Here is a 24904-nt window from a genome sequence, read left to right as displayed (position 1 = left end):
TCTCAATGTGATTGGCTAATACAAAGTACTGGGAAATGTGACTGGCTACTGGAAACTATATATATACAGTATATTTACACCACATCTTTGAAAGGTTGTAGAGAAAGTGGCAGAGATGGAAGGAGTACTGGCGAATATTGTGAAGATATGTGCGGATTTCACTTTTGAGGCTAAGGTCTCTTTCACACTAGCGTCGTGCACTGCACGTCGCTATGCGTCGTTCTGTAGAAAAAACGCATCCTGCAAAATTGCTTGCAGGATGCGTTTTTTCTCCATAGACTTGAATGTGCGACGCATTGCCACATGTCGCAACCGTCGTGCGACGGTTGCGTTGTGTTGCGTCAGACCGTCGGCACAAAAAAACGTTGCATGTAACGTTTCTTTGTGCGTCGATAGCGTCTTTTCCGACCGCGCGTGCGTGGCCAGAACTCCGCCCCCGCCTCCCCGCACATCACAATGGGGCAGCGGATGCGATGTAAAACAGCATCCGCTGCCCCCGTTGTGCGGCACTTCCACACTATGCGTCGGTGCGCTGCAACGTCGCATAGGGACTTGCAGTGCACGACGCTAGTGTGAAAGTAGCCTAATCGGTCTGTCTTGCTGGCTGCTGGCAGGGTCTGTCTTGCTGGCTGGCACTGTGTTCTCTCTGCTTCTTCTCTGCTTGATGGCACATTGAGGAATGAAGCCCACCTGTCCTGTTTATATAGTTTTGGGGTTGTCTGGGGAAAAGTATCTACTTTTTGGAGCATGCTCAATTGAAAAAGCAGATTGGGGCAACGGATCCGCCAAATGACGGATCGCCACGGATCCGTCGCCCATAGGTGGCCATTCTAGGGAAAAGCGGACGCGACTGATACGTCGCGAACCGCCATTTCGGCGCAGACAAAAAACGTTATGTCCGTCAATGTTTAGACGACGTCTGCCAAATCTCGACGGATCCGTCACATGGCGGATGGAACGGACGACCATCCGCCACAATCCGTCGCTAATGCAAGTCTATGGGAAAATAGCGGATCCGCAAAAAAATTGGCGGATCCGCTATTTGCCGAAAACGGCGGATTCATACTGACGCCAAAAGACTGAAGTGTGAAAGAGGCCTTACCACAAAGTCCAAAGTTTATATATAGTGATGAGCGAATATACTTGTTACTCGAGATTTCCCGAGCACGCTCGGGTGTCCTCCGAGTATTTTTTAGTGCTCGGAGATTTAGTTTTTTTCGCCGCAGCTGGATGATTTACAGCTACTAGCCTGCTTGATTACATGTGGTGATTCTCTAGCAACCAGGCAACCCCCTACATGTACTTATGCTGGCTAACAGATGTAAAACATTTAGCTGCGGCAAAAAAACTAAATCTCTGAGCACTAAAAAATACTCGGAGGACACCCGAGCGCGCTCGAGAAATCTCGAGTAATGAGTATATTCGCTCATCACTATTTATATACATTACCCTTATTCTGAATGACTTGGGTCAAAAGTTAAGGATATCCTTCCACAAGCTTCTCATAATAGTTGGTTGGAATTTGGGCCCATTCCTTCTGACAAAAGTGGTGTAACTGATCCAGGTTTGTAGGTCGCCCTGCTCACACCTGCCTTTTCAGCTTTGCCCATTATTTCAATAGGATTGAGATCAGGGATTTGTGATGGCCACTCCAAAACACTGATTTTATTACCATTTTGGCAGTATGCTTCGGGTCCTTGTCCATTTGGAAGACCCATTTCCGCCCAAGCTTTAACTTTAACTGGCTGATGTCTTGAGATGTTGCTTCAGTATTGCTACATAATCTTCTTTTCTCATGATGCCATTTATTTTGTGAAGTGCACCAGTCCCAGTCCCTCCTGCAGCAAAACAACCCCACAACATGATGCGGCCACCCCCGTGTTTCCAGTTGGGAGGTGTTCTTAGGCTTCCAAGTTTCTCCCTTTTTCCTCCAAACATAGCGATGGTCATTATTCCCAAAAAATTACATTTCAGTTTCATCAGACCACAGGACATGTCTCCAAAAATTAAGGTCTCTCTTCCTGTGTACATTTGCTAACATTAATCTGGCTTTTTTATGTTTCTTTTGGAGTAATTGCTTCTTCCTGGCAGAGTGGCCTTTCAGCCCATGTTGATACAGTACTCGTTTCACTGTGGATATTGACACAATCTTACCAGCTTTCGCCATCATCTTCACAAGGTCTTTTGCTTTTGTCCTTGGGTTGATATGCACATGTCAGATCAAAGCACGTTCATCTCTGGAACACAGAACCCGTTTCCTTCCTGAGCGGTATGGTGGCTGGACATTCCCATCTTGTTTGTACTTGCGTATAATTTTGTACAGATGAACGAGGCACCTTCAGGTATCCTGAAATTGTACCCAAGGATGAGCCAGACTTGTGCAAGTCCACAATTCTCTTACTGATATCTTGGCTGATTTCTTGAGACTTTCCCATGATGCTACACAAAGAAGCAGTGTGTTTCAGGTGTGCATTAAAAATATATCCACAGGTGTGTGTCTCTAACTCTACATCAGAATAATAATAATAATTTTTTATTTATATAGCGCCAATATATTCCGCAGCACTTTACAACTTATAGAGGGGACTTGTACAGACAATAGACAAACTACGAGGAAAAGGGGAGACACGAGGTGGATGGTAACAATTGCTTTAGTTATTTGGACCAGCTGTTAGGATTTGAACCTGCTACTCTTTGTTTGCTAGTTTGTTCCTTTGCTTGATGAGCTATTTGGACCTTGCTTGACTTCTGCCTGAAACCATATGAACTTCGTCTGGGATAGAGATCATCACCTGCCCTGCTGATTTGTCCCCGCCCTGACTGAGCTTGATTGGACCTGCTATATATACCTGGCCCTGTGCAGCTTCCTGTTGCTGAGTATTTTGTGTGCTCAGTCTAACTGAGTGAAGCAATCTCTGAGCTCCTGGTTGGAAGGTGTCTTGCTGGCATCTCCCTGCTTCTTATTGATATTCTGCTGCTACTACCCTGAACTCCTGCTGCTCATATGGACTTTGTGCACATGTGTGATCCAGGCCGGCCCTTGCTCGGGCTGGTCCCTGCATCTGCGGATATATTGAACTGCCACTGCCATATATTGCATCTCCAGAGGTCTTTCCACGGTCCGGTCACTTGTATACACCTGCTTCGGCCACTGACCTTCAGTCCTGTATCGCCAGTAACGTGCCAGGATACTCAGCCCAAAAATGGAGGCCGCTGGGGCAGAAACTATGGAGACACGTGTCAGAAAACTGCAGGGTTCAATGTCCAATCTGCACGCCGAACAGATGATTGGAAAAGCACGGATGGACGCATTTATTATACAAAACGACCATAATGTCCAGAATCTCCAACAAACTATTCAAGATTTGCAGAATATGGTACAGGTGTTGACTGTCCGAATTACACAGCTAGAAGGGCAAGCTTCCGTCTCAGCGTCTGACAGGCCCCCCAAATTGCCACCGTTTCGTTTTGGAGGTGATCGAGAGAAATTTCGTGGATTTTTGAACCAATGCTATCTGTTCTTTGATACACATCCTAATCAGTTCCCGACCGATAGGTCAAAGGTGTTATGCATCATTATGCTGTTAACTCACAAAGCGATCGCTTGGGCTAATCCTCTGATTGAGACTCAGGAGGCACGTTTAGACAATTTAAATGAGTTTATTCGGGCAATGCAGCAGATGTTTGATGACCCAAATCGTGCAGCTACAGCTGAATCAATGTTGCTGGCTTTACGACAAGGCAAACGTCCCGTCGCAGAATATGCTATGGAGTATAGGAGGTGGGCCGTCGACACTGAATGGAATAATGCAGCAAAAGTAACCTTCTTTAAAAGAGGACTTTCTAGTGCAGTAAAGGACGAACTTGCCCGTGGAGAGACCCCTTCAGATTTGGATGATTTCATCAAACATTGCATCCGGATTGATACCCGTCTGTCTGAACGACGACAAGAGAAGTGGAATTCCATGAATCGCTCAACTAACTCATATAACCCTCCTCTGCCATCAGTCATCAAAGAAGTGCCTAGCCGGAATTCCCGGGATACAGAATCAGAGCCAATGCAAGTAGACGCGATCCAGAGACGAGCGAGTGCAGAACGAAGAGAACAAAGATTTAAAGAGAATCTATGTCTGTACTGCGGGGAAGCAGGACATTTTCTCATTAACTGTCCAAGTCGTCCCACAAGCCGTTCACGAAAAATGGTGGCGGCCATAATGGACCCTGACTCCTCCGACGAGGAGTCTTACATTTCAGAGACTGATTATGCTAAGGATGAGATCCAGTCTATATCATCCATAGCTCCACATGTTAGGAAAGAGAACCGAGAATCCCATTATTTTGTATCTATTAAACTGAAGGTCAACTCCCTGTGGATCACTGCATCAGCCATGATTGATTCTGGGGCCAGCGGGACTTTCATGGATTCTGCGTTTGCTCAAAAACATGACATAGAGGTGCAGAAAAGACGTTCACCTATTGTGATGGAGACAGTAGATGGATCTCCACTGAATTCGGGGCCAGTGGACCATGAGACAGGACTTTTGGAGATCTATATTGAGCCACAGCACCGCGAGATGTTGACATTCCTAATTATTTCTTCCCCACATTTTCCCATTATTTTAGGTCTGCCCTGGTTACAGAAGCAAAATCCTAGCATCGACTGGGAGATGAAAAAGATCAGTTTCCCCGTAATGAACATTCGGGCGGAAGTTCCAAGTGAGTCAACATTGGAAACAGCCCAGAATTCAGAATTACCTCAGCTACCAGCGGTGTATGAAGATTTTCTAGATGTCTGTGACAAGAGGGGGGCGGATACACTTCCCCCGCATCGACCATACGACTGCCCAATAGAGCTACTCCCGGGGGCGGCTATACCGTTTGGAACTATTTACCCTCTGGCAGGTCCTGAACTAAAGGCTCTCAAAGAATTTATTGAAGAAAATCTAAACAAAAAATTCATTCGTCCATCATCCTCGCCCGCTGGAGCTCCTATATTCTTCGTTAAAAAGAAGGATGGAACACGTCGGCCAGTAGTGGACTACAGGGAGCTTAATAAAGTGACGATTAAAAATCGTTATCCCTTACCGTTGATCCCGGAACTCCTAGAAAAGGTGCGATGTGCGAAGATCTTCACTAAGTTAGATTTACGTGGGGCATATAACTTAGTACGTATAAGACCTGGGGATGAGTGGAAGACAGCTTTCCATACCCGATACGGACACTTTGAGAGTCTAGTGATGCCCTTCGGACTTTGCAATGCTCCAGCTACTTTCCAGCACTTGGTGAATTATATTTTCCGAGACCTGTTGGACCAGTTCATGGTTGTTTATCTAGACGACATCCTGATTTTTTCTAACTCTGTGGAAGAACATCAGACGCACGTAAGACGAGTGCTAGAACGTTTAAGAGAGAATTCATTGTATATTAAATTAGAAAAATGTGAATTCCATCGAGAAGAGATCCAGTTCTTGGGATACGTCATTTCACCTCAAGGATTACGGATGGATGCTAAGAAAACGCAAGCTATCACCGAGTGGCCTATCCCTAAAAATGTGAAAGAGGTCCAGCGTTTTGTGGGGTTCGCCAACTTTTACAGACGTTTTATTAAAATTTTTTCAGAAATTGTGGCACCATCACGCAACTGACAAAAAAAGGAGCAAATTTCATCTGGACTCCCCAGGCGCAAGAAGCATTCTCTCGCTTAAAAATTAAATTCACGACAGCTCCCATATTACGCCATCCTGACCCAGAATTGGCATTCATCATCGAGGTGGATCCCTCAGACTGTGCAGTCGGTGCTATCCTCTCTCAGAGGACAGGGGAAAAGAAGTTGCTGCATCCATGTGCATTTTTCTCACAACGTATGTCCTTAGCCGAAAAGAACTGACGTGGGTAATAAAGAATTGCTCGCCATTATATCAGCATTCAAAGAGTGGAGACATCATCTTCAAGGAGCTGCACAGCAAATTTTGGTGTTGACCGATCATCGCAATCTAGAGTTTATCAGGTCTGCAAAATGCCTCTCTCCTCGGCAGACCCGTTGGAGTCTGTTTCTGAATCAGTTTAATTTTGTAATTTAATATCGACCAGGCTCCCGTAACAAGAAGGCAGACGCATTATTCCAAATGTTTTCAAGTGATGTTAACCTCGTAACAACACCCAAACCTATTGTGGCCGATACTAAAATCGTGGGAGTAATACATGATGGAGATTTGCTGGAAGATCTGAAAGCAGCATACGAAACAGACTCTTTTCTATCACGTCCATCAGGGGACGTACACCTATTTTTCAAAAATCAAGTATGGACTGATGGTCGACGACTATATGTGCCAGAAGCAGCTCGGTTAAAAGTTCTACAACTAGTGCACGACTCTAAAGTTGCAGGGCATAAAGGGGTACAGAAAACGCAGGAGTTTTTGTCACGTTTCTTTTGGTGGCCGAACTTTCAAGAAGACGTGAAGAAGTACGTTAAGTCTTGTGACATCTGTGTCAGACATAAGACCCCACGTGTATCTCCTATGGGACTATTGCAGCCTCTTGCCAGTCCAACACGGCCATGAGGATCGATTTCAATTGACTTTATAGTGGATCTACCTGATTCCAAGGGAAAGACATCCATTCTGGTAGTAGTGGATCGACTTACGAAAGCAGCACATTTTATCCCGTGTACAGGTCTGCCTTCAGCAAAAGATACAGCTGATCTGATAATTTGCAATGTTTTTCGTCTCCACGGAGTGCCAGATGAAGTTGTCTCAGATCGAGGTGTGCAATTTACATCTAAATTTTGGCGCAGTCTGTGCTCAGCACTAGACATCAAGGTACTATTGTCAACCGCTTATCATCCGCAATCTAACGGTCAAATAGAACGTATGAATCAAACGCTGGAGCAGTATCTTCGTTGTTATATTTGCCATCTGCAAGACGACTGGGTAGATTTGTTGCCATTTGCGGAGTTTTCATACAACAATTCACAGAATGCCTCTATGAAACAGACGCCGTTTTTTGCAAATCTTGGATATCATCCAAACATCCTTCCCAAGAATCCTGTGGCGCCATTAATACCAGCAGTCGCAGAAAAAATCTCTCTCCTACAGAAAAATCTGAATGTCCTGAAAGACACATTAAGGGAAGCTCAGGAGAAATATATAAAAAAGCTGCTGACAGGTATCGTAGACCCACTCCCACGTTTAGGATTGGAGTGTGTGGTTATCCACTAAGAATTTGAAATTGAAGATTCCTTCTAAATTAGGACAGAAGTTTGTGGGACCATACAAAATCAATAAGATTGTGAGTCCATTGGCTGTACGTTTACAGCTACCAAAATCAATGAAGATTCATCCCGTATTCCACATGTCTTTGTTGAAAGCCGCCACAGCCAATCCATTCCCAGAGCGATCCCCTCCGCCTCCCGATTCAATTGAAGTGGACGGACAGGAGCAGTTTGTGGTGGAGAAGATCTTGGATTCTCGAATTCATAGAAATGGTTTACAATATTTGATCAAATGGCAGGGCTACGACACGGAAGAAAATTCATGGGAACCGGTAGGCAATGTCAATGCTCCCCGTTTGATTAGACAATTTCATCAGTGGTATCCTGCAAAGCCTGGGCAAATTGTGTCCAGGGGAGTATTGTTAGGATTTGAACCTGCGACTCTTTGTTTGCTAGTCTGTTCCTTTGCTTGATGAGCTATTTGGAACTTGCTTGACTTCTGCCTGAAACCATATGAACTTCGTCTGGGATAGAGATCATCACCTGCCCTGCTGATTTGTCCCCACTCTGACTGAGCTTGATTGGACCTGCTATATATACCTGGCCCTGTGCAGCTTCCTGTTGCTGAGTATTTTGTGTGCTCAGTCTAACTGAGTGAAGCAATCTCTGAGCTCCTGGTTGGAAGGTGTCTTGCTGGCATCTCCCTGCTTCTTATTGATATTCTGCTGCTACTACCCTGAACTGCTGCTCATACGGACTTTGTGCACATGTGTGATCCAGGCTGGTCCCTGCATCTGCGGATATATTGAACTGCCACTGCCATATATTGCATCTCCAGAGGTCTTTCCACGGTCCGGTCACTTGTATACACCTGCTTCGGCCACTGACCTTCAGTCCTGTATCGCCAGTATAGTGACACCAGCCATAGTGTAAGGCTCGGGTGTTCATGTAAAGCTGCATGAACCAGTTAACTGCCTAAGTATGTAACAGTACAAACACAGAGTGCTTTTAACTGCATAAAGTGTATGAGAACATGATGCGAGGAACCTGACTTTTTTTTTATTTTTATATAGGCCACACAGGGATAGTTAGGTTAATGCATTGAGGCGGTAGGCGAGTCTGAACAATTGAGTTTTTAGGGCACGCTTAAAACTGTGGGGATTGGGGATTAATCGTATTAACCTAGGTAATGCATTCCAAAGAATCGGCGCAGCATGTGTAAAGTCTTGGAGACGGGAGTGGGAGGTTCTGATTATTGAGGATGCTAACCTGAGGTCATTAGCGGAGCGGAGGGCACGGGTAGGGTGGTAGACTGAGACCAGAGAGGAGATGTAGGGTGGTGCTGAGCCATGGAGTGCTTTGTGGATGAGGGTAGTAGTTTTGTACTGGATTCTGGAGTGGATAGGTAGCCAGTGTAATGACTGGCACAAGGTAGAGGCATCGGTGTAACGGTTGGTGAGGAATATGATCCTGGCAGCAGCTTTCAGGACAGATTGGAGCGGAGAGAGTTTGGTAAGAGGGAGACCGATTAGTAGAGTTACAATAGTCCAGACGAGAATGAATAAGTGACAGTAAGAGTTTTTGCAGAGTCGAAAGTAAGAAAAGGGCGAATTCTAGAAATGTTTTTGAGATGCAGATAAGAAGAGCAAGCCAGTGATCGGATGTGGGGGGTGAATGAAAGCTCGGAATCAAGGATGACCCCAAGGCCGTGGGCATGTTGCTTTGGAGTAATGGTGGAACCACACACGGAGATGGCAATGTCAGGCAAAGGTAGGTTAGTAGAGGGAGAGAACACGAGGATTTCAGTTTTTGACAGGTTCAGTTTCAGATAGAGGGAGGACATGATGTTAGAGACAGCGGTAAGACAATCACTGGTGTTTTCTAAAAAGGTCGGCGTGATAACAGGAGAAGAGGTGTATAATTGGGTGTCGTCAGCATAGAGATGGTACTGGAAACCAAATCTACTGATTGTTTGTCCAATAGGGGCAGTATACAAAGAGAAGAGGAGGGGGCCTAGGACAGTAAGGGGTAGGTGAGAGGAGGAGGAACCAGCAAAACATACAGTGAAGGATCGGTCAGAGAGATAGGAGGAGAACCAAGAGAGAACGGTGTCCTTGAGGCCGATGGAGTGGAGCATAGTGAGGAGGAGCTGATGATCCACAGTATCGAATGCTGCAGAGAGATCCAAGAGAATTAGCATGGAGTAGCGACCATCAGATTTAGCTGTTAGTAGGTCATTAGAGACTTTAGTGAGGGCAGTTTCAGTAGAGTGTAAAGAGCGGAAACCGGGGGGGGGGGGGGGAGCGCTAGTCCAGTCTGATGGGTTTTGCAGGACCGGGTCCGGCGCCTCCCATCATCTTGCGATGACATCCTCCTGCTTGCTTCACAGGCTCCCCGGCATCATTCTCCTGTGCAGGCATACTTATTTACCCTGGTGAGGGCGGAGCAAAGTACTGCAGTGCGCAGGCGCTGGACCTCTCTGACCTTTCCCGGCACCTGCGCACTACTGTAGTACTTTACTCTGCCCTCAACAAGGCAGATAAGTACGCCTGCGCAGGAGCCCAATGCCGGGGAGCCATGAAACAAGCAGGAGGGCAGCGTTGCAAGAAGATGGGAGGCGCCGGATTCGAATCTGCGACACACACATTGGGCTGGACCGCCCCCCGGGTGAGTATAATAAAACTTACTTTTCTTATCTTTCAGGTTGGATCTGGGGATTATCTACAGCAGAGGTGTCAAACTGCATTCCTCGAGGGCCGCCAACAGGTCATGTTTTCAGGATTTCCTTGTATTGCACAGGTGATAATTTAATCACCTGCACAGAATTATTCCAGCACCTTGTGGAATGCTAATGAAATCCTGAAAACATGACCTGTTGGTGGCCCTCGAGGAATGCAGTTTGACACCTCTGATCTACAGCATTATAGAATGCTGTAGATAAACTCTGAAAGGCGGTGGCCGCATCTTATATCGGCAAAAACAGCTGACGGGCTTGCTTTAATTTCCACCCAGGTAATCCGTACATGTTTTCTAAGTATTTGCCGGTTCAGAAAAGCGTAGTTTTGGTCTGAGTGTGATCGGATTGCACTCGGACCAATGTTATTCCATAGGGCCGTGCACATGTCTGACTTTTTTTTTTTCTCAAAGTCTGTTCAAAGAAAAAAATAGCAGCATGCCCGAGTTTAATCTGATACTCATGCAAATCAGTCAGTGCGTGGAAAACTTCGGACTGCACTCGGATAATAGCTAAGTGCAATCCGATTTTGGCACCTTGACAGAATGGAGAAGATGGAGAATTTATTTTCTCTATCTTCTCCTCATCCGAGAGAATCGGCGCACACTATGATCACACTCTGATCAGAGTGTCATTTGCATCTGCCCGATTCTCTCGGATGACAGAAACTACTGCACTCTGCACCTGCCATGTCTCTGTACTCTTAAGGCATATTTATTCTAGACTATTTAATTGATGAATGAGCGTTTCCAACAGGAAAACTTTCCCAATAATCAGTCTTGTTTTTTGCTTGATGGGATTATTTATTTTGGCATAAAAATCAATGTTGTCGGCAGCACATCGTGTAGGCAGGATATGCTAGCAACAACATGAATACCGTCTAGGTACAGAATAATCATATTGATTCTTTTGTGCTCATCAGTTTGTGTTTGCCCTTGTCAGTGAGCTCAGTGAGCTCAGTTTGGCAAATTGATGCTTGTTAAAGGGATTGAAATAGCCAGTGTAAATGGGCCTTAACTTTGCACAGAATTTTTTACTTTTCAATGCATCTATCACACTCCAAAGCTGCTCATGCCAGTCCCTATGAGATTTTAAATCCTGGGAGTTGCACCCTTGTGTCTTAGTTTGTATAGCTCTGGTCAGAAATGCCTCATTGGGTTTTGTTACTACTCTTGCAGTGTTTTGGTCAGGACTCGAAGTGAGGCATGTAGTGTGTATCACTTATTCCTCCCGTGAGCTGCCGGCTTTCAGTCACACTGGTGTCTCGGCGTAGCTACTGTCAGGGTTCTGTACACAGTGAGCAGATTCTGTAACCACGCTGTGGCACTTCAACACCTGACTCTATACTGATGCATTGTGGAACCGACTGTCAATGTGCTGGGTTGTGCTTACAGCCGCTGCTCTGTGTTGTGAACAGTGTATACCTCTTTGACTGAAAGCCGGTGACTCCTTGGACTAAAGTTTACTTTCCTCCGGTATTCGTACCTTAATTACTGCCGTTGGGCACCTTCATGACGCTATAAAACTGCAAAGTAATACTATATCTGCAAGTTAATAGCGTTATTGGACCTGATAGTTTCCATTTAAATGTCTTGACTTCCTAGGAATGTTCTTCTATATATTGAGAGATTTTAATAGTTGAAGGATTTCTGGGCTCAGATCCCAGAAGTCATAAATAGCAATTCTGCTAATTGTGTGTGTGTGTATATGTATATATGTATACACACTAGATGGTGGCCCGATTCTAACGCATCGGGTATTCTAGAATATGTATGCGTAGTGCATAGCACAGCCCACGTAGTGTATAGCACAGCCCACGCAGTACATTGCGCAGCCCACGCAGTACATTGCGCAGCCCACGCAGTACATTGCGCAGCCCACGCAGTACATTGCGCAGCCCACGCAGTACATTGCGCAGCCCACGCAGTACATTGCGCAGCCCACGCAGTACATTGCGCAGCCCACGCAGTACATTGCGCAGCCCACGCAGTACATTGCGCAGCCCACGCAGTACATTGCGCAGCCCACGCAGTACATTGCGCAGCCCACGCAGTACATTGCGCAGCCCACGCAGTACATTGCGCAGCCCACGCAGTACATTGCGCAGCCCACGCAGTACATTGCGCAGCCCACGCAGTACATTGCGCAGCCCACGCAGTACATTGCGCAACCCACGCAGTATATTGCGCAGCCCACATAGTATATTGCGCAGCCACGTAGTATATAGCCCGGCCCACGTAGTATATTGCCCAGGCCACGTAGTATATTGCCCAGCCCACGTTGTATATTGCTCAGCCCACGTTGTATATTGCCCAGCCACGTAGTATATAGCACAGCCCATGTAGTATATAGCACAGCCACGTCGTATATTGCTCAGCCCACGTTGTATATTGCCCAGCCACGCAGTATATAGCACAGCCCATGTAGTATATTGCCCAGCCACGTTGTATATTGTGCAGCCCACGTTGTATATTGCGCAGCCCACGTTGTTTATTTCCCAGCCACGTAGTATATAGCACAGCCCATGTAGTATATTGCCCAGCCCATGTAGTATATTGCCCAGCCCACTTAGTATATAGCAATGTGGGCATCATATCCCTGTTAAAAAAAAAAGAAATAAAATAAAAAATATTTATATACTCACCTTCCGGAGCCCCCGGATCCAAGCGAAGCGGTTACCGACGCTGCTCGTGCGCTCCGGTCCCAAGAGTGCATTGCGGTCTCGCGAGATGATGACGTAGCGGTCTCGCTAGACCGCTACGTCATCATCTCGTGAGACCGCAGCATGGACCGGTTACCGGAGCGTCGTGAGCAGGAAAGGCCTGTTGTCGATCCGGGGGCCGACAGACGGTGAGTATATAACGATTTTTTTTTTTTTTATTATTTTTAACATTAGATCGTTTTACTACTCATGCTGCATAGGCAGCATGAATAGTAAAAAGTTGGTCACACAGGGTTAATAGCAGCGGTAACGGAGTGCATTACACCGCGGCATAACGCGGTCTGTTACCGCTGCCATTAACCCTGTGTGAGGGCAGACTGGAGGGGAGTACGGAGCGGGCACTGACTGCGGGGAGGAAGGAGCGGCCATTTTTTTGCCACGACCAATCAGCGACTTGGGTTCCATGACAGACAGAGGCCGCGACCAATGAATATCCGTGACAGAAAGAAAGACAGACAGACAGAAGGACAGACAGGAAGACGGAAGTGACCCTTTTTTTTTTTTAAATGTATCTTCAAAGTCAGCCATTTAGTATTTTTCTTCTATTTCAGTTCATAAATGACACAAGTTATGTATTCTCACCATTTGGAGCGAATATAAGAAATGGCTATATTGCGGTTAGAAATTGTTTGAGCTCTTTTTATTTTTTTCTAAACAAAGGCAGTCACGGCATAAATACTATAAAAAATCAGACTTTAGTCCTACTTCTTTGCATTCTATGGCACAGTGATATAGACTAAGTTGGAGGATGTCATTGAAGTGAATGGAGCTGAGCTGCAATACCACATACAACCTATGGTCAATCGTGGCGCTATTTCTAAAAAGAAAAAAAACAGCCATGTTGTTCTCATCTTGGATAACTGCTTTAAATCAGGATTGTCCCTTAACGAACGCAGATACGCCTTTTTATGCAGCATAACGGCGCTGAGAAATAAATGTATAGCGCCCCCAGAGATGGAATTTCTCTGGAGTCCCAGCTACCATGGGTAGTTGAGACCCCAGAGAACATGATTTGGGTCAGTTTTTCCGACTCCAGCGATTGCCGTTATTAACAGTATAAAGGCGACCGCAAAAAAAGGTCAGATTTCCTATTTAATTTCTCTCTCCTCTGATGTGATTGCATTCCTCCGTGAAGTCCTCCGGGCAGCCGGCGTCTTCTTCCGAGAAGAAAATAGCGGGCACATGAACATTTGGTATTGCTGCGTTCAGAATCTCCCGATCTATCAATAAAAAAAAAAAAAGGATTAACCTGATTGCTAAACGGTGTAGCGAGAAGAAAATTCAAAACTACATTTTTTCTTGTTGCTGCAACATTGCATTAAAATGCAATAACGGGCAATCAAAAGAACGTATCTGCACCAAAATGATATCATTAAAATTGTCAGCTCCACACGCAAAAAATAAGCCCTCACCCAACCCCAGATCACGAAAAATGGAGACGCTACGGGTATCGGAAAAATTGTGCAATATATATATATATATATATATATATATATATATATATATATATATATTTTTTTTTTAGAAAAGTTTGGAATTTTTTTTACCACTTAGATAAATCATAACCTATACATGTTTGGTGTCTATGAACTCGTAATGACCTGGAGAATCATACTGGCAGGTCAGTTTTAGCATTTAGTGAACCTAGCAAAAAAGCCAAACAAAAAAACAAGTGTGGGATTGCACTTTTTTTGCAATTTCACCGCACTTGGAATTTTTTTCTCGTTTTCTAGTACAGGACATACTAATACCAATGATGTCGTTCAAAAGTACAACTTGCCCCGCAAAAAATAAGCCCTGACATGGCTATATTGATGAAAAAATAAAAAAGTTATGGCTCTGGATAGAAGGGAGCCAAAGATGAAAACGCAAAACCGAAAAAAGCAGGGGTCATTAAGGGTACAAAAATTGAACGTTTGAAAATTGCAAATTTTTCAAACTTTTTGCCAAATTTCTGTTTTTTTCAATAAATAAACGCAAGTTAAATCGAATAAATTTTACCACTAAAGCTGGAGTCACATTTAACGTATAAAAAATCGGTCCAATTTTGATAGCCAAGAATCGCACAAATGTTCTCCATATGGTGATCTGTTTGCAATGCGAGGATGCAGTTTCCTCGCATCTAGTAACCGTATGACATCTGTATGACATCCATATGCAATGCGATTTTTAACATGAGCTTCTACTACATACAGCAGTTCTCTGTATGTAAAAGCTCATGTTAAAATCGCATTGCAATACTCAACTGTTCACATCGTTTTAAAACCAATTATTCTTCAAAACATATATATATGTGTGTGTGTGTGTGTGTGTGTGTGTGTGTGTGTATATATATATATATATATATATATATATATATATATATATATATATATATATATATATATATATATATATATATATATATATATATATATATATATATATATACACATACACTCACTGGCCACTTTATTAGGTACACCTGTCCAACTTCTTGTTAACACTTAATTTCTAATCAGCCAATCACATGGCGGCAACTCAGTGCATTTAGGCATGTAGACATGGTCAAGACAATCTCCTGCAGTTCAAACCGAGCATCAGTATGGGGAAGAAAGGTGATTTGAGTGCCTTTGAACGTGGCATGGTTGTTGGTGCCAGAAGGGCTGGTCTGAGTATTTCAGAAACTGCTGATCTACTGGGATTTTCACGCACAACCATCTCTAGGGTTTACAGAGAATGGCCCGAAAAAGAAAAAAAATCCAGTGAGCGGCAGTTCTGTGGGCGGAAATGCCTTGTTGATGCCAGAGGTCAGAGGAGAATGGGCAGACTGGTTCGAGCTGATAGAAAGGCAACAGTGACTCAAATCGCCACCCGTTACAACCAAGGTAGGCCTAAGAGCATCTCTGAACGCACAGTGCGTCGAACTTTGAGGCAGATGGGCTACAGCAGCAGAAGACCACACCGGGTACCACTCCTTTCAGCTAAGAACAGGAAACTGAGGCTACAATTTGCACAAGCTCATCGAAATTGGACAGTAGAAGATTGGAAAAACGTTGCTTGGTCTGATGAGTCTCGATTTCTGCTGCGACATTCGGATGGTAGGGTCAGAATTTGGCGTAAATAACATGAAAGCATGGATCCATCCTGCCTTGTATGGAGCATCTTTGGGATGTGCAGCCGACAAATCTGCGGCAACTGTGTGATGCCATCATGTCAATATGGACCAAAATCTCTGAGGAATGCTTCCAGCACCTTGTTGAATCTATGCCACGAAGAATTGAGGCAGTTCTGAAGGCAAAAGGGGTCCAACCCGTTACTAGCATGGTGTACCTAATAAAGTGGCCGGTGAGTGTATATATATATATATATATAGGCTGGTGACTCGGATAAACTTATCCTCAGTAGCAGAGGTGTGACTCTTGGTCTTCCTTTCCTGGGGCGATCCTCATTTGAACCAGTTTGTTTGTAGCGCTTGCTGGTTTTTGCCACTGCACTTGGGGACAAAGTTTTCCCAATTTTTCAGACTGACCTTCATTTCTTAAAGTAATGATGGCCACTCGTTTTTCTTTACTTAGCTGCTTTTTTTCTTGCCATAATACAAATTCTAACAGTCTATTCAGTAGGACTATCAGCTGTGTATTATTATTATTATTATTATTATTATTATTATTATTTATTGTTATAGCACCATTTATTCCATGGCGCTTTACATGTGAGGAGGGGTATACATAATAAAAACAAGTACAATAATCTTAAACAATACAAGTCATAACTGGTACAGGAGGAGAGAGGACCCTGCCCGCGAAGGCTCACAATCTACAAGGGATGGGTGAGAATACAGTAGGTGAGGAGAGAGCTGGTCATGCAGCGGTTTGGTTGATCGGTGGTTACTGCAGGTTGTAGGCTTGTCGGAAGAGGTGGGTCTTCAGGCTCTTTTTGAAGGTTTCGATGGTAGGCGAGAGTCTGATGTGTTGTGGTAGAGGGTTCCAGAGTAGTGGTGATACGCAAGAGAAATCTTGTATACGATTGTGGGAAGAGGAGATAAGAGGGGAGTAGAGAAGGAGATCTTGTGAGGATCGGAGGTTGCGTGTAGGTAAGTACCGGGAGACGAGGTCACAGATGTATAGAGGAGACAGATTGTGGATGGCTTTGTATGTCATGGTTAGGGTTTTGTAGTGGAGTCTCTGGGCAATGGGGAGCCAGTGAAGAAATTGACAGAGGGGAGAGGCCGGGGAATAGCGGGGGACAGGTGGATTAGTCGGGCAGCTGAGTTTAGAATAGATTGGAGGGGTGCGAGAGTGTTAGAGGGGAGGCCACAGAGCAGGAGGTTGCAGTAGTCAAGGCGAGAGATGATGAGGGCATCAACTAGGGTTTTTGCAGATTCTTGGTTGAGAAATGTACGGATTCGTGAAATATTTTTGAGTTGAAGTTGGCAGGAAGTGGAAAGGGCTTGGATATCCACCAGACTAATGCACAACACAACTGATGGTCCCAACCCCATTTATAAGGCAAGAAATCCCACTTATTAAACCTGACAGGGCACACCTGTGAAGTGAAAACCATTCCTGGTGATTATCTCTTGAAGCTCATCAAGAGAATGCCAAGAGTATGTAAAGCAGTCATCAAAGCAAAAGGTGGCTACTTTGAAGAACCTAGAATATAAGACATATTTTCAGTTGTTTCTTACTTTTTTGTTAAGTATATAATTCCACATGTGTTAATTCATAGTTTTGATGCCTTCAGTGTGAATGTACAATCTCCACAGTCATGAAAATACTGAAAAATCTTTATATGAGCAGGTGTGTCCAAACTTTTGGTCTGTACTAATATGTGTGTATGTATGTATGTATGTATATATATATATATATATATATATATCTATCTCAAAAAAAATGAAAGGAACACTAAAATCCCACGTCCTAGATATAAATGAATTAAATAATCCAGTTGCAAATCTTTATTCATTACATAGTGGAATGCGATGACAAGAATAACACATAAAAATGATCAATGTAAGTCAAGATGAATATCCCATGGAGGTCTGAACTTGGAATGGTACTCAAAAACAAAGTGGGAAAATCAAATTACAGGCTGATCCAACTTCATTGAAAATGCCTCTAGACAAGGAAATGATGCTCAGTAGTGTGTGGCCACCAAGTGCTTGTATGACCTCTCTACAATGCCTGGGCATGCTCCTGATGAGGCGGCAGATGGTCTTCTGAGGGCTCTCCCAGACCTGGACTAAAGCATCCGCCAATTCCTGAACAGTCTGTGGTGCAACGTGACTTTGATGGATGGTGTGAGACATGATGTCCCAAATGTGTTCAATCAGATTCAGGTGTGGGGAACGGGCAGGCCAGTCCATACCTTCAATGCCTTCATCTTGCTGGAACTGCTGACACACTCCAGCCACATGAGGTCTAGCATTGTCCTGTGTTAGGAGGAACCCAGGGCCAACCGCACCAGCATATGGTCTCACAAGGGGTCTGAGGATCTCATCTCTGTACCTAATGGCAGTCAGGCTATCTATGGCGAGCACATGGAGGGCTGTGCGGCCCTCCAAAGAAATGCTACCCCACACCATTACTGACCCACTACCAAACCCGTCATGCTGAAAGATGTTGCAGGCAGCAGATCTCTCTCCACGGCGTCTCCAGACTCTGTCATGTCTGTCACATGTGCTCAGTGTGAACCTGCTTTCATCTGTGAAGAGCACAGGGCGCCAGTGGCGAATTTGCCAATCCTGGTGTTCTGTGGCAAATGCCAAGCGTTCTGCACGGTGTTGGCATATGATCACAACCCCCATCTGTGGATGTCGGGAACTCAGACCATCCTCATGGAGTGAGTTTCTAACCGATTGTGCAGACACATGCACATTTGTGGCCTGTTGAAGGTCATTTTGCAGGGCTCTGGCAGTGCTCCTCCTGTTCCTCCTTGCACAAAGGCTGAGGTAGCTGTCCTGCTGCTAGGTTGTTGCCCTCCTATGGCCCCCTCCATGTCTCCTGGTGTACTGGCCTGTCTACTGGTAGCGCCTCTAGCCTCTGGACACTACTCTGATAGACACAGCAAACCTTCTTGTCACGGCTCGCATTGATGTGCCATCCTGGATGAGCTGCACTATCTGAGCCACTTATGTGGGTTGTAGAGTCTGTCTCATGCTACCACGAGTGTGAAAGCACAACCAACATTCAAAAGTGACCAAAACATCAGCCAGAAAGCATTGGTACTGAGATGTGGTTTGTTGTCCCCACCTGCAGAACCACTCCTTTATTTAGTGTGTCTTGATAATTGCCAATAAATTCCATCTGTTGTCTATTCCACTTGCACAACAGCATGTGAAATTGATTGTCAAATGGTGTTCCTTCCTAAGTGGTCAGTTTGATTTCACAGAAGTTTGATTTACTCAGAGTTATATTCTGTTGTTTAAGTGTTCCATTTACTTTTCCAATACTTTAGATAGATTAAAAGCAAATTATCTGCCGCGTACAGAATAGAATAGCTTATAATACAGTAGAATAGATAGAGTAGATATATACACACAGAATAGAGGTGTGTGTGTGTATATATATGTATGTATGTATGTATAATATATATACACTACCGTTCAAAAGTTTGGGGTCACATACAAATTTCCTTATTTTTGAAAGAAAAACATTTTTTTCCAATGAAGCTAACATTAAATGATTCAGAAATACACTCTATACATTGTTAATGTGGTAAATGACTATTCTAGCTGCAAACGTATGGTTTGCCATTCAATATCTTCATAGGTGTATAGAGGCCCATTTCCAACAACCATCACTCCAGTGTTCTTATGGTACTTTGTGTTTGCTAACTGTGTAAGAAGGCTAATGGATGGTTAGAATACCCTTGAAAATCCTTGTGCAAGTATGTTAGCACAGCTGAAAACAGTTTGGCTGATGAGAGATCCTATAAACCTGACCTTCCTTTGAGCTAGTTGAGAATCTCAGCATTACATTTGTTGGTTCCATTAAACTCTCAAAATGGCCAGAAAAAAAAGAACTTTCATGTGAAACTCGACAGTCTATTCTTGTTCTTCGAAATGAAGGCTATTCCATGCGAGAAATTGCCAAGAAACTGAAGATTTCCTACAACGGCGTGTACTACTCCCTTCAGAGGAGAGCACAAACAGGCTCTAACCAGAGTAGAAAATAGAAGTGGGAGGTCCCGCTGCACATCGGAGCAACAAGTACCGTGTATACTCGAGTATAAGCTGACCCGAGTATAAGCCGAGACCCCTAATTTTGCTGCAAAAAACTGGGCAAACTTAATGACTCGAGTATAAGCCTAGAGTGGGAAATGCAGCAGCTACTGGTAAATTTCAAAAATAAAAATAGATACCAATAAAAGTAAAATTAATTGAGACATCAGCAGGTTAAGTGTTTTTGAATATCTGTAATGAATCAGGAGCCCCATATAATGCACCATAAAGTTAATGATGGGCCCCATAAGATGCTCCATATAAAATATGCCCCATATAATGAACCATAAAGTTAATGATGGGCCCCATAAGATGCTCTATATAAAATATGCTCCATATAATGCTCCATAAAGTTTATGATGGGCCCCATAAGATGCTTCATACAAAAATATGCCTCATATAATGCTGCACAAAGGTTGATTATGGCCCCATAACATGCTCCATAGAAACATTTGCCCCATACAATGCTGCATAAAGGTTGATTATGGCACCATAAGATGCTTCAAAAAAACATTTGCCCCATGTGGTGCTGCAATAAAAAAAAAAAGACATACTCGCCTATTGTCCTGAGTAGGCGGGGACACCAGCACTTGCGATATTCACCTGTCCCCGTTCCACCGCTGGGCGCCGCTCTGTCTTCCGCGTCCTGTGCAGTGACTGTTCAGGCAGAGGGCGGCGCGCACCCTAAACACTTCATCGCGCCCTCTGACCTGAACTTCACAGCCAGAGGATGCTGAAGATGAAGCTGTGCCTGGCTGTGGAATGGGAACAGGTGAATATCGGAATGCTCGCCCTCCCCCGTTATACTCACCTGCTCCCGACGCGGTCCCTGGCAGTTTCTCACTGACAGATGGTCTCTGGGCGCTGGAAGCTTCTTCCTATGTTCAACGGTCACATCGTACCGCTCATTAAAGTAATGAATATGCGCTCCACCCCTATGGGAGTGGAGTCGCGTCCATATTCATTACTTTAATGAGCATTACCACGTGACCGCTGAACACAGGAAGAGTTGCGGGCGCCGGAGAAGCAGGGACATGCAGAGACGCGCCGGGAGCAGGTGAGTATGATTTGACAGCTGCTACTCCCCCTCCCCCCGCCGACCCCCTGGGACAATAACTGGAGTATAAGCCGAGAGGGGCACTTTCAGCCTAAAAAAAATGGGCTGAAAATCTCGGTTTATACTCGCGTATATACGGTACATTAGAGTCTGTAGTTTGAGAAATCCATACCTCACAGGTCCTCAACTGGCAGCTTCATTAAATAGTACACGCAAAACGCCAGTGTCAATGTCTACAGTGAAGAGGCGAGTCCGGGATGCTGGCCTTCAGGGCAGAGTGGCAAAGATAAAGCCATATCTGAGACTGGCTAATAAAAGGAAAAGATTAATATGGGCAAAAGAACACAGACATTGAACAGAGGAAGATTGAAAAAAGTGTTATGGACCGACGAATCCAAGTTTGAGGTATTTGGATCACACAGAAGAACATTTGTGAGACTCAGAACAACTGAAAAGAAACTGGAAGAGTGCCTGACTCCTTCTGTCAAGCATGGTGGAGGTAATGTGATGGTCTGGGGTTGCTTTGGTGCTGGTAAAGTGGGAGATTTGTACAAGGTAAAAGGGATTTTGAATAAGGAAGACTATCACTCCTTGCAACGCCATGTCATACCCTGTGGACAGCGCTTGATTGGAGCCAATTTCATCGTACAACCGAACAATGACCCAAAGCACACCTCCAAATTATGCAATAACTATTTAGGGAAGAAGCAGTCAGCTGGCATTCTAATAGTAATGGAGTGGCCTGCACAGTCACCAGATCTCAACCCCACTGAGCTGTTGCGGGAGCAGCTTGACATATGGTATGCAAAAAGTGCCCATCAAGCCAAACCAACTTGTGGGAGGGGCTTTTGGAAGCATGGGGTGAAATTTCTCCAGATTACCTCAGCAAATTAACTGCTAGAATGCCAAAGGTCTGCAATGTTCTAATTGCTGCAAAGGGAGCATTCTTTGTCAAAAGCAAAGTTTGAAGGAGAAAATTATTTCAAATAAAAATATTTTTTTTGAACCTTGTCAATGTCTGGACTATATTTTCAATTCATTTGGCAACTCATTTGATTAATAAAAGTATGAGTTTTCATGGAAAACACAATTGTCTGAGTGACCCTAAATTTTTGAACGGTAGTGTACGTACGTACGTACGTACGTACATACATGCATACAGGGTGGGCCATTTATATGGATGCACCTGGGTGGGCCATTTATAAAGTTGCATGCAAAAATGGCCGACTTCAAAATGCCCACCATGGTCACCACCCATCTTGAAAAGTTTTCCCCCTCCCGTATAACTAATGTGCCGCAAACAGGAAGTTGATATCACCAGCCATTCCTATTTTAAATAGGGGTATCCATATACATGGCGCACCCAGGTATAGCCATAAAAACGGCCCCTGTGTGTGTGTGTGTGTGTGTGTGTGTGTGTTTATGTATGTATGTATGTATGTATGTATGTATGTAGATAGATATCATTTCTCTTTCTATAGAGAGATACTTAGAAGAATAGCCGTTGATTCATTTGTCGGCTTCTGTAAAATCACTGCAGGAGCCGACAGGATAGGGGACATGGTTTACATACAGTAAATCCTTTCAGAATAGTTTGATATACAGATGTCAGTGACCAATACAATTAGTACAGTGTGTGTTCAAATTATGATACAGGAAAGAAATATATCTTGGTACCGTGTTAGCCAGTAGATAGAAAAATATTTAGAATTGAGAGTCCTCAGTGGTTGATACCTTTTAAAAAGGTATCAACCACTGAGGACTCTCAATTCTAAATATTGTTCAAATTATGGAACTTGTATGTATTTAATAAAAGATTCTTTTCTGGGAAAAAATGGCGTGGGGCCCCCTATAATTAATAGCCAGAAAAGGCTATGCAGACAGCTGCGGGCTGATATTCATAGCGTAGGAAGGGACCATGGTTATTGCCCTCCACCCCCAGCTAAAAACACCAGTTCATACCTGCCCCAGAAATGTCTCATCTCTAAGATGCGCCAATTCTGGCACTTAGCCTCTCTCTTCCCACTGCCCTGTAGCTGTGGCATATGGGATAATGGTTGTGGGGTCGGTGTCACCTTTGTATTGTAAGTATGTGGTGTCGAAACATGTCGTCCATAAGGGATTGAATATATGCAATACTGTTGAAGAAATCTGTAACTTTTTAATGGATAAATAAAAGGTATATTTTACTCTACCATTGGACTGATCGCTGTAGAAACAAAGTTTTTTTCTTTATATATGTGTGTATATATCTATTCTATCCTATTGTGACCTGTCAGTGTGATTTTACTGTACACTGCACATGGATTGCCGGCTTTTCAAAGGACACCTGTGCGTATTTCTCGCAAGTCACACTGATGGTCCGTGTGTTGTCCGAGTGTTTTTCGCACCCATAGACTTGCTTTGGCGAGTCTCGGGCGATATACACTGCAAATCGCAGCATGCTGCAATTTCACTTGCACGTATAATACGGCTGAGAAAAAAAAACGGTGATGTGAGCTGCCCCATAGATTAACAGTGGTCCGAGTGCTGTGCTATTTTTTTTTCTTGCATAGCACTATGGGTACATCGTAATAAGAAGTAGAGCTACATTAAAAGTAGATATGACAGGTACATCTTCCCAATGAACAATAAAAACTTGGAGAGGATGTGCCACCTAATTGTGCAGGAAAACAAGACATTCAAGGTCGCCTTCATTCATGCTTCCCAGTAATACTGTAGGCAAAACACGTGAGCACTGCTACGGTGGTGCACAGGTAGGTTCCCAAACCATATACATGTGATATATAAAGAACCTGGCAGTCAACTTGAATTTAAGGAATTTGATCTGTAGTACGATCAAAACGTTTCGGCCTGGTGTGGCCTTCGTCAGTTACGTACAGTAGAATGACTGAGTGTCCACTCAGTAGATCCGATGGTTCTATAATTTATCTGTAGTCTGCTTTTTGTAACGAGCAGAAAGCACGTCTGAGTGCTGATGGTGTGCGGGTCTTGACGCGGTGTCCACCGCTGTCGGAGTGATGCACTCCGGGCATCACTCCGACAGCGGTGGACACCGCTTCAAGACCCGCACACCATCAGCACTCAGACGTGCTTTCTGCTCGTTACAAAAAGCAGACTACAGATAAATTATAGAACCATCGGATCTACTGAGTGGACACTCAGTCATTCTACTGTACGTAACTGACGAAGGCCACACCAGGCCGAAACGTTTTGATCGTACTACAGAATAAATTCCTTAAATTCAAGTTGACTGCCAGGTTCTTTATATATCCCAGTAATACTGTGTCACACATGCAATTGTTTTCAGGTTTATTTATTTTTTTATATATATTTACATTTTTTTTGTAATTTTAAGGCTGGTATTTTCTTTAACTCTCAGTTATGCTGTTTCTGTGTTATTCTTCCTGGAAATGGAAGAATAAATTGACAACTAGGTGTTTTTCCCCTTTCTTAATAAGGTATGTAAAGTGCTGCGAAGTGAGTTAGCTGATCGTACAGGCTGGAATAAGGCTTACATTCAAGCTGACAACATATTATGACTAGTAAGAATAAATATTCATTCTTAATCTAATCATTCACCCTTTATTTCTTCTTCAGAGAGAAAGGAGAAGCAGCAAAAATCATAGTGAATGTTGATGAGAAAATAGCACGGATAAAAAACATAAAGGTACTGTTATTCTTCTAATTTATTATGTGCTTGTGTCACTGTTGCTTTAGAATAAGGCCACGCTGGAAACGGGGTTACCAACTGACCAGAAATTCCTAAACAGTCTGTAACTTTTTTCTTTGTCCGTAAAAAAAAAAAAAAAGATTGTTGCATCCGTGTAGAACCACATACAGATTTTGATAGTAATAATAATCTTTATTTATATAGTGCCAGCATATTCCACAGCACTTTACAATTCAGCAGTTCATGTACAACAGTCATAAATAGCAAAGTTAAAGATAATGCAATAATTAAAGCAAAAGTAATG

The 24904-nt window shown here is 43.9% G+C and overlaps 1 protein-coding gene across 1 annotated transcript in view; it reads left to right on the top strand.

Moving 5' to 3' along the window:
• The window catches only part of STARD9 (StAR related lipid transfer domain containing 9), a 305447-nt gene that overhangs the window by 24552 nt on the left and 255991 nt on the right, over window positions 1-24904 (top strand). Inside the window, exon 2 of the mRNA XM_077261513.1 lies at window positions 24528-24597. Within this exon, the coding sequence (XP_077117628.1) occupies window positions 24528-24597 (70 nt within the window). The remainder of the gene's footprint in view (window positions 1-24527; window positions 24598-24904) is intronic.

The sequence above is a fragment of the Ranitomeya variabilis genome, chromosome 1 (assembly GCF_051348905.1).
Source record: "Ranitomeya variabilis isolate aRanVar5 chromosome 1, aRanVar5.hap1, whole genome shotgun sequence".
In the NCBI taxonomy this organism is placed as follows: domain Eukaryota; kingdom Metazoa; phylum Chordata; class Amphibia; order Anura; family Dendrobatidae; genus Ranitomeya; species Ranitomeya variabilis.
The sequence above is the reverse complement of the archived record's forward strand: the minus strand, read 5'-3'. Positions and strand labels throughout refer to the sequence as shown.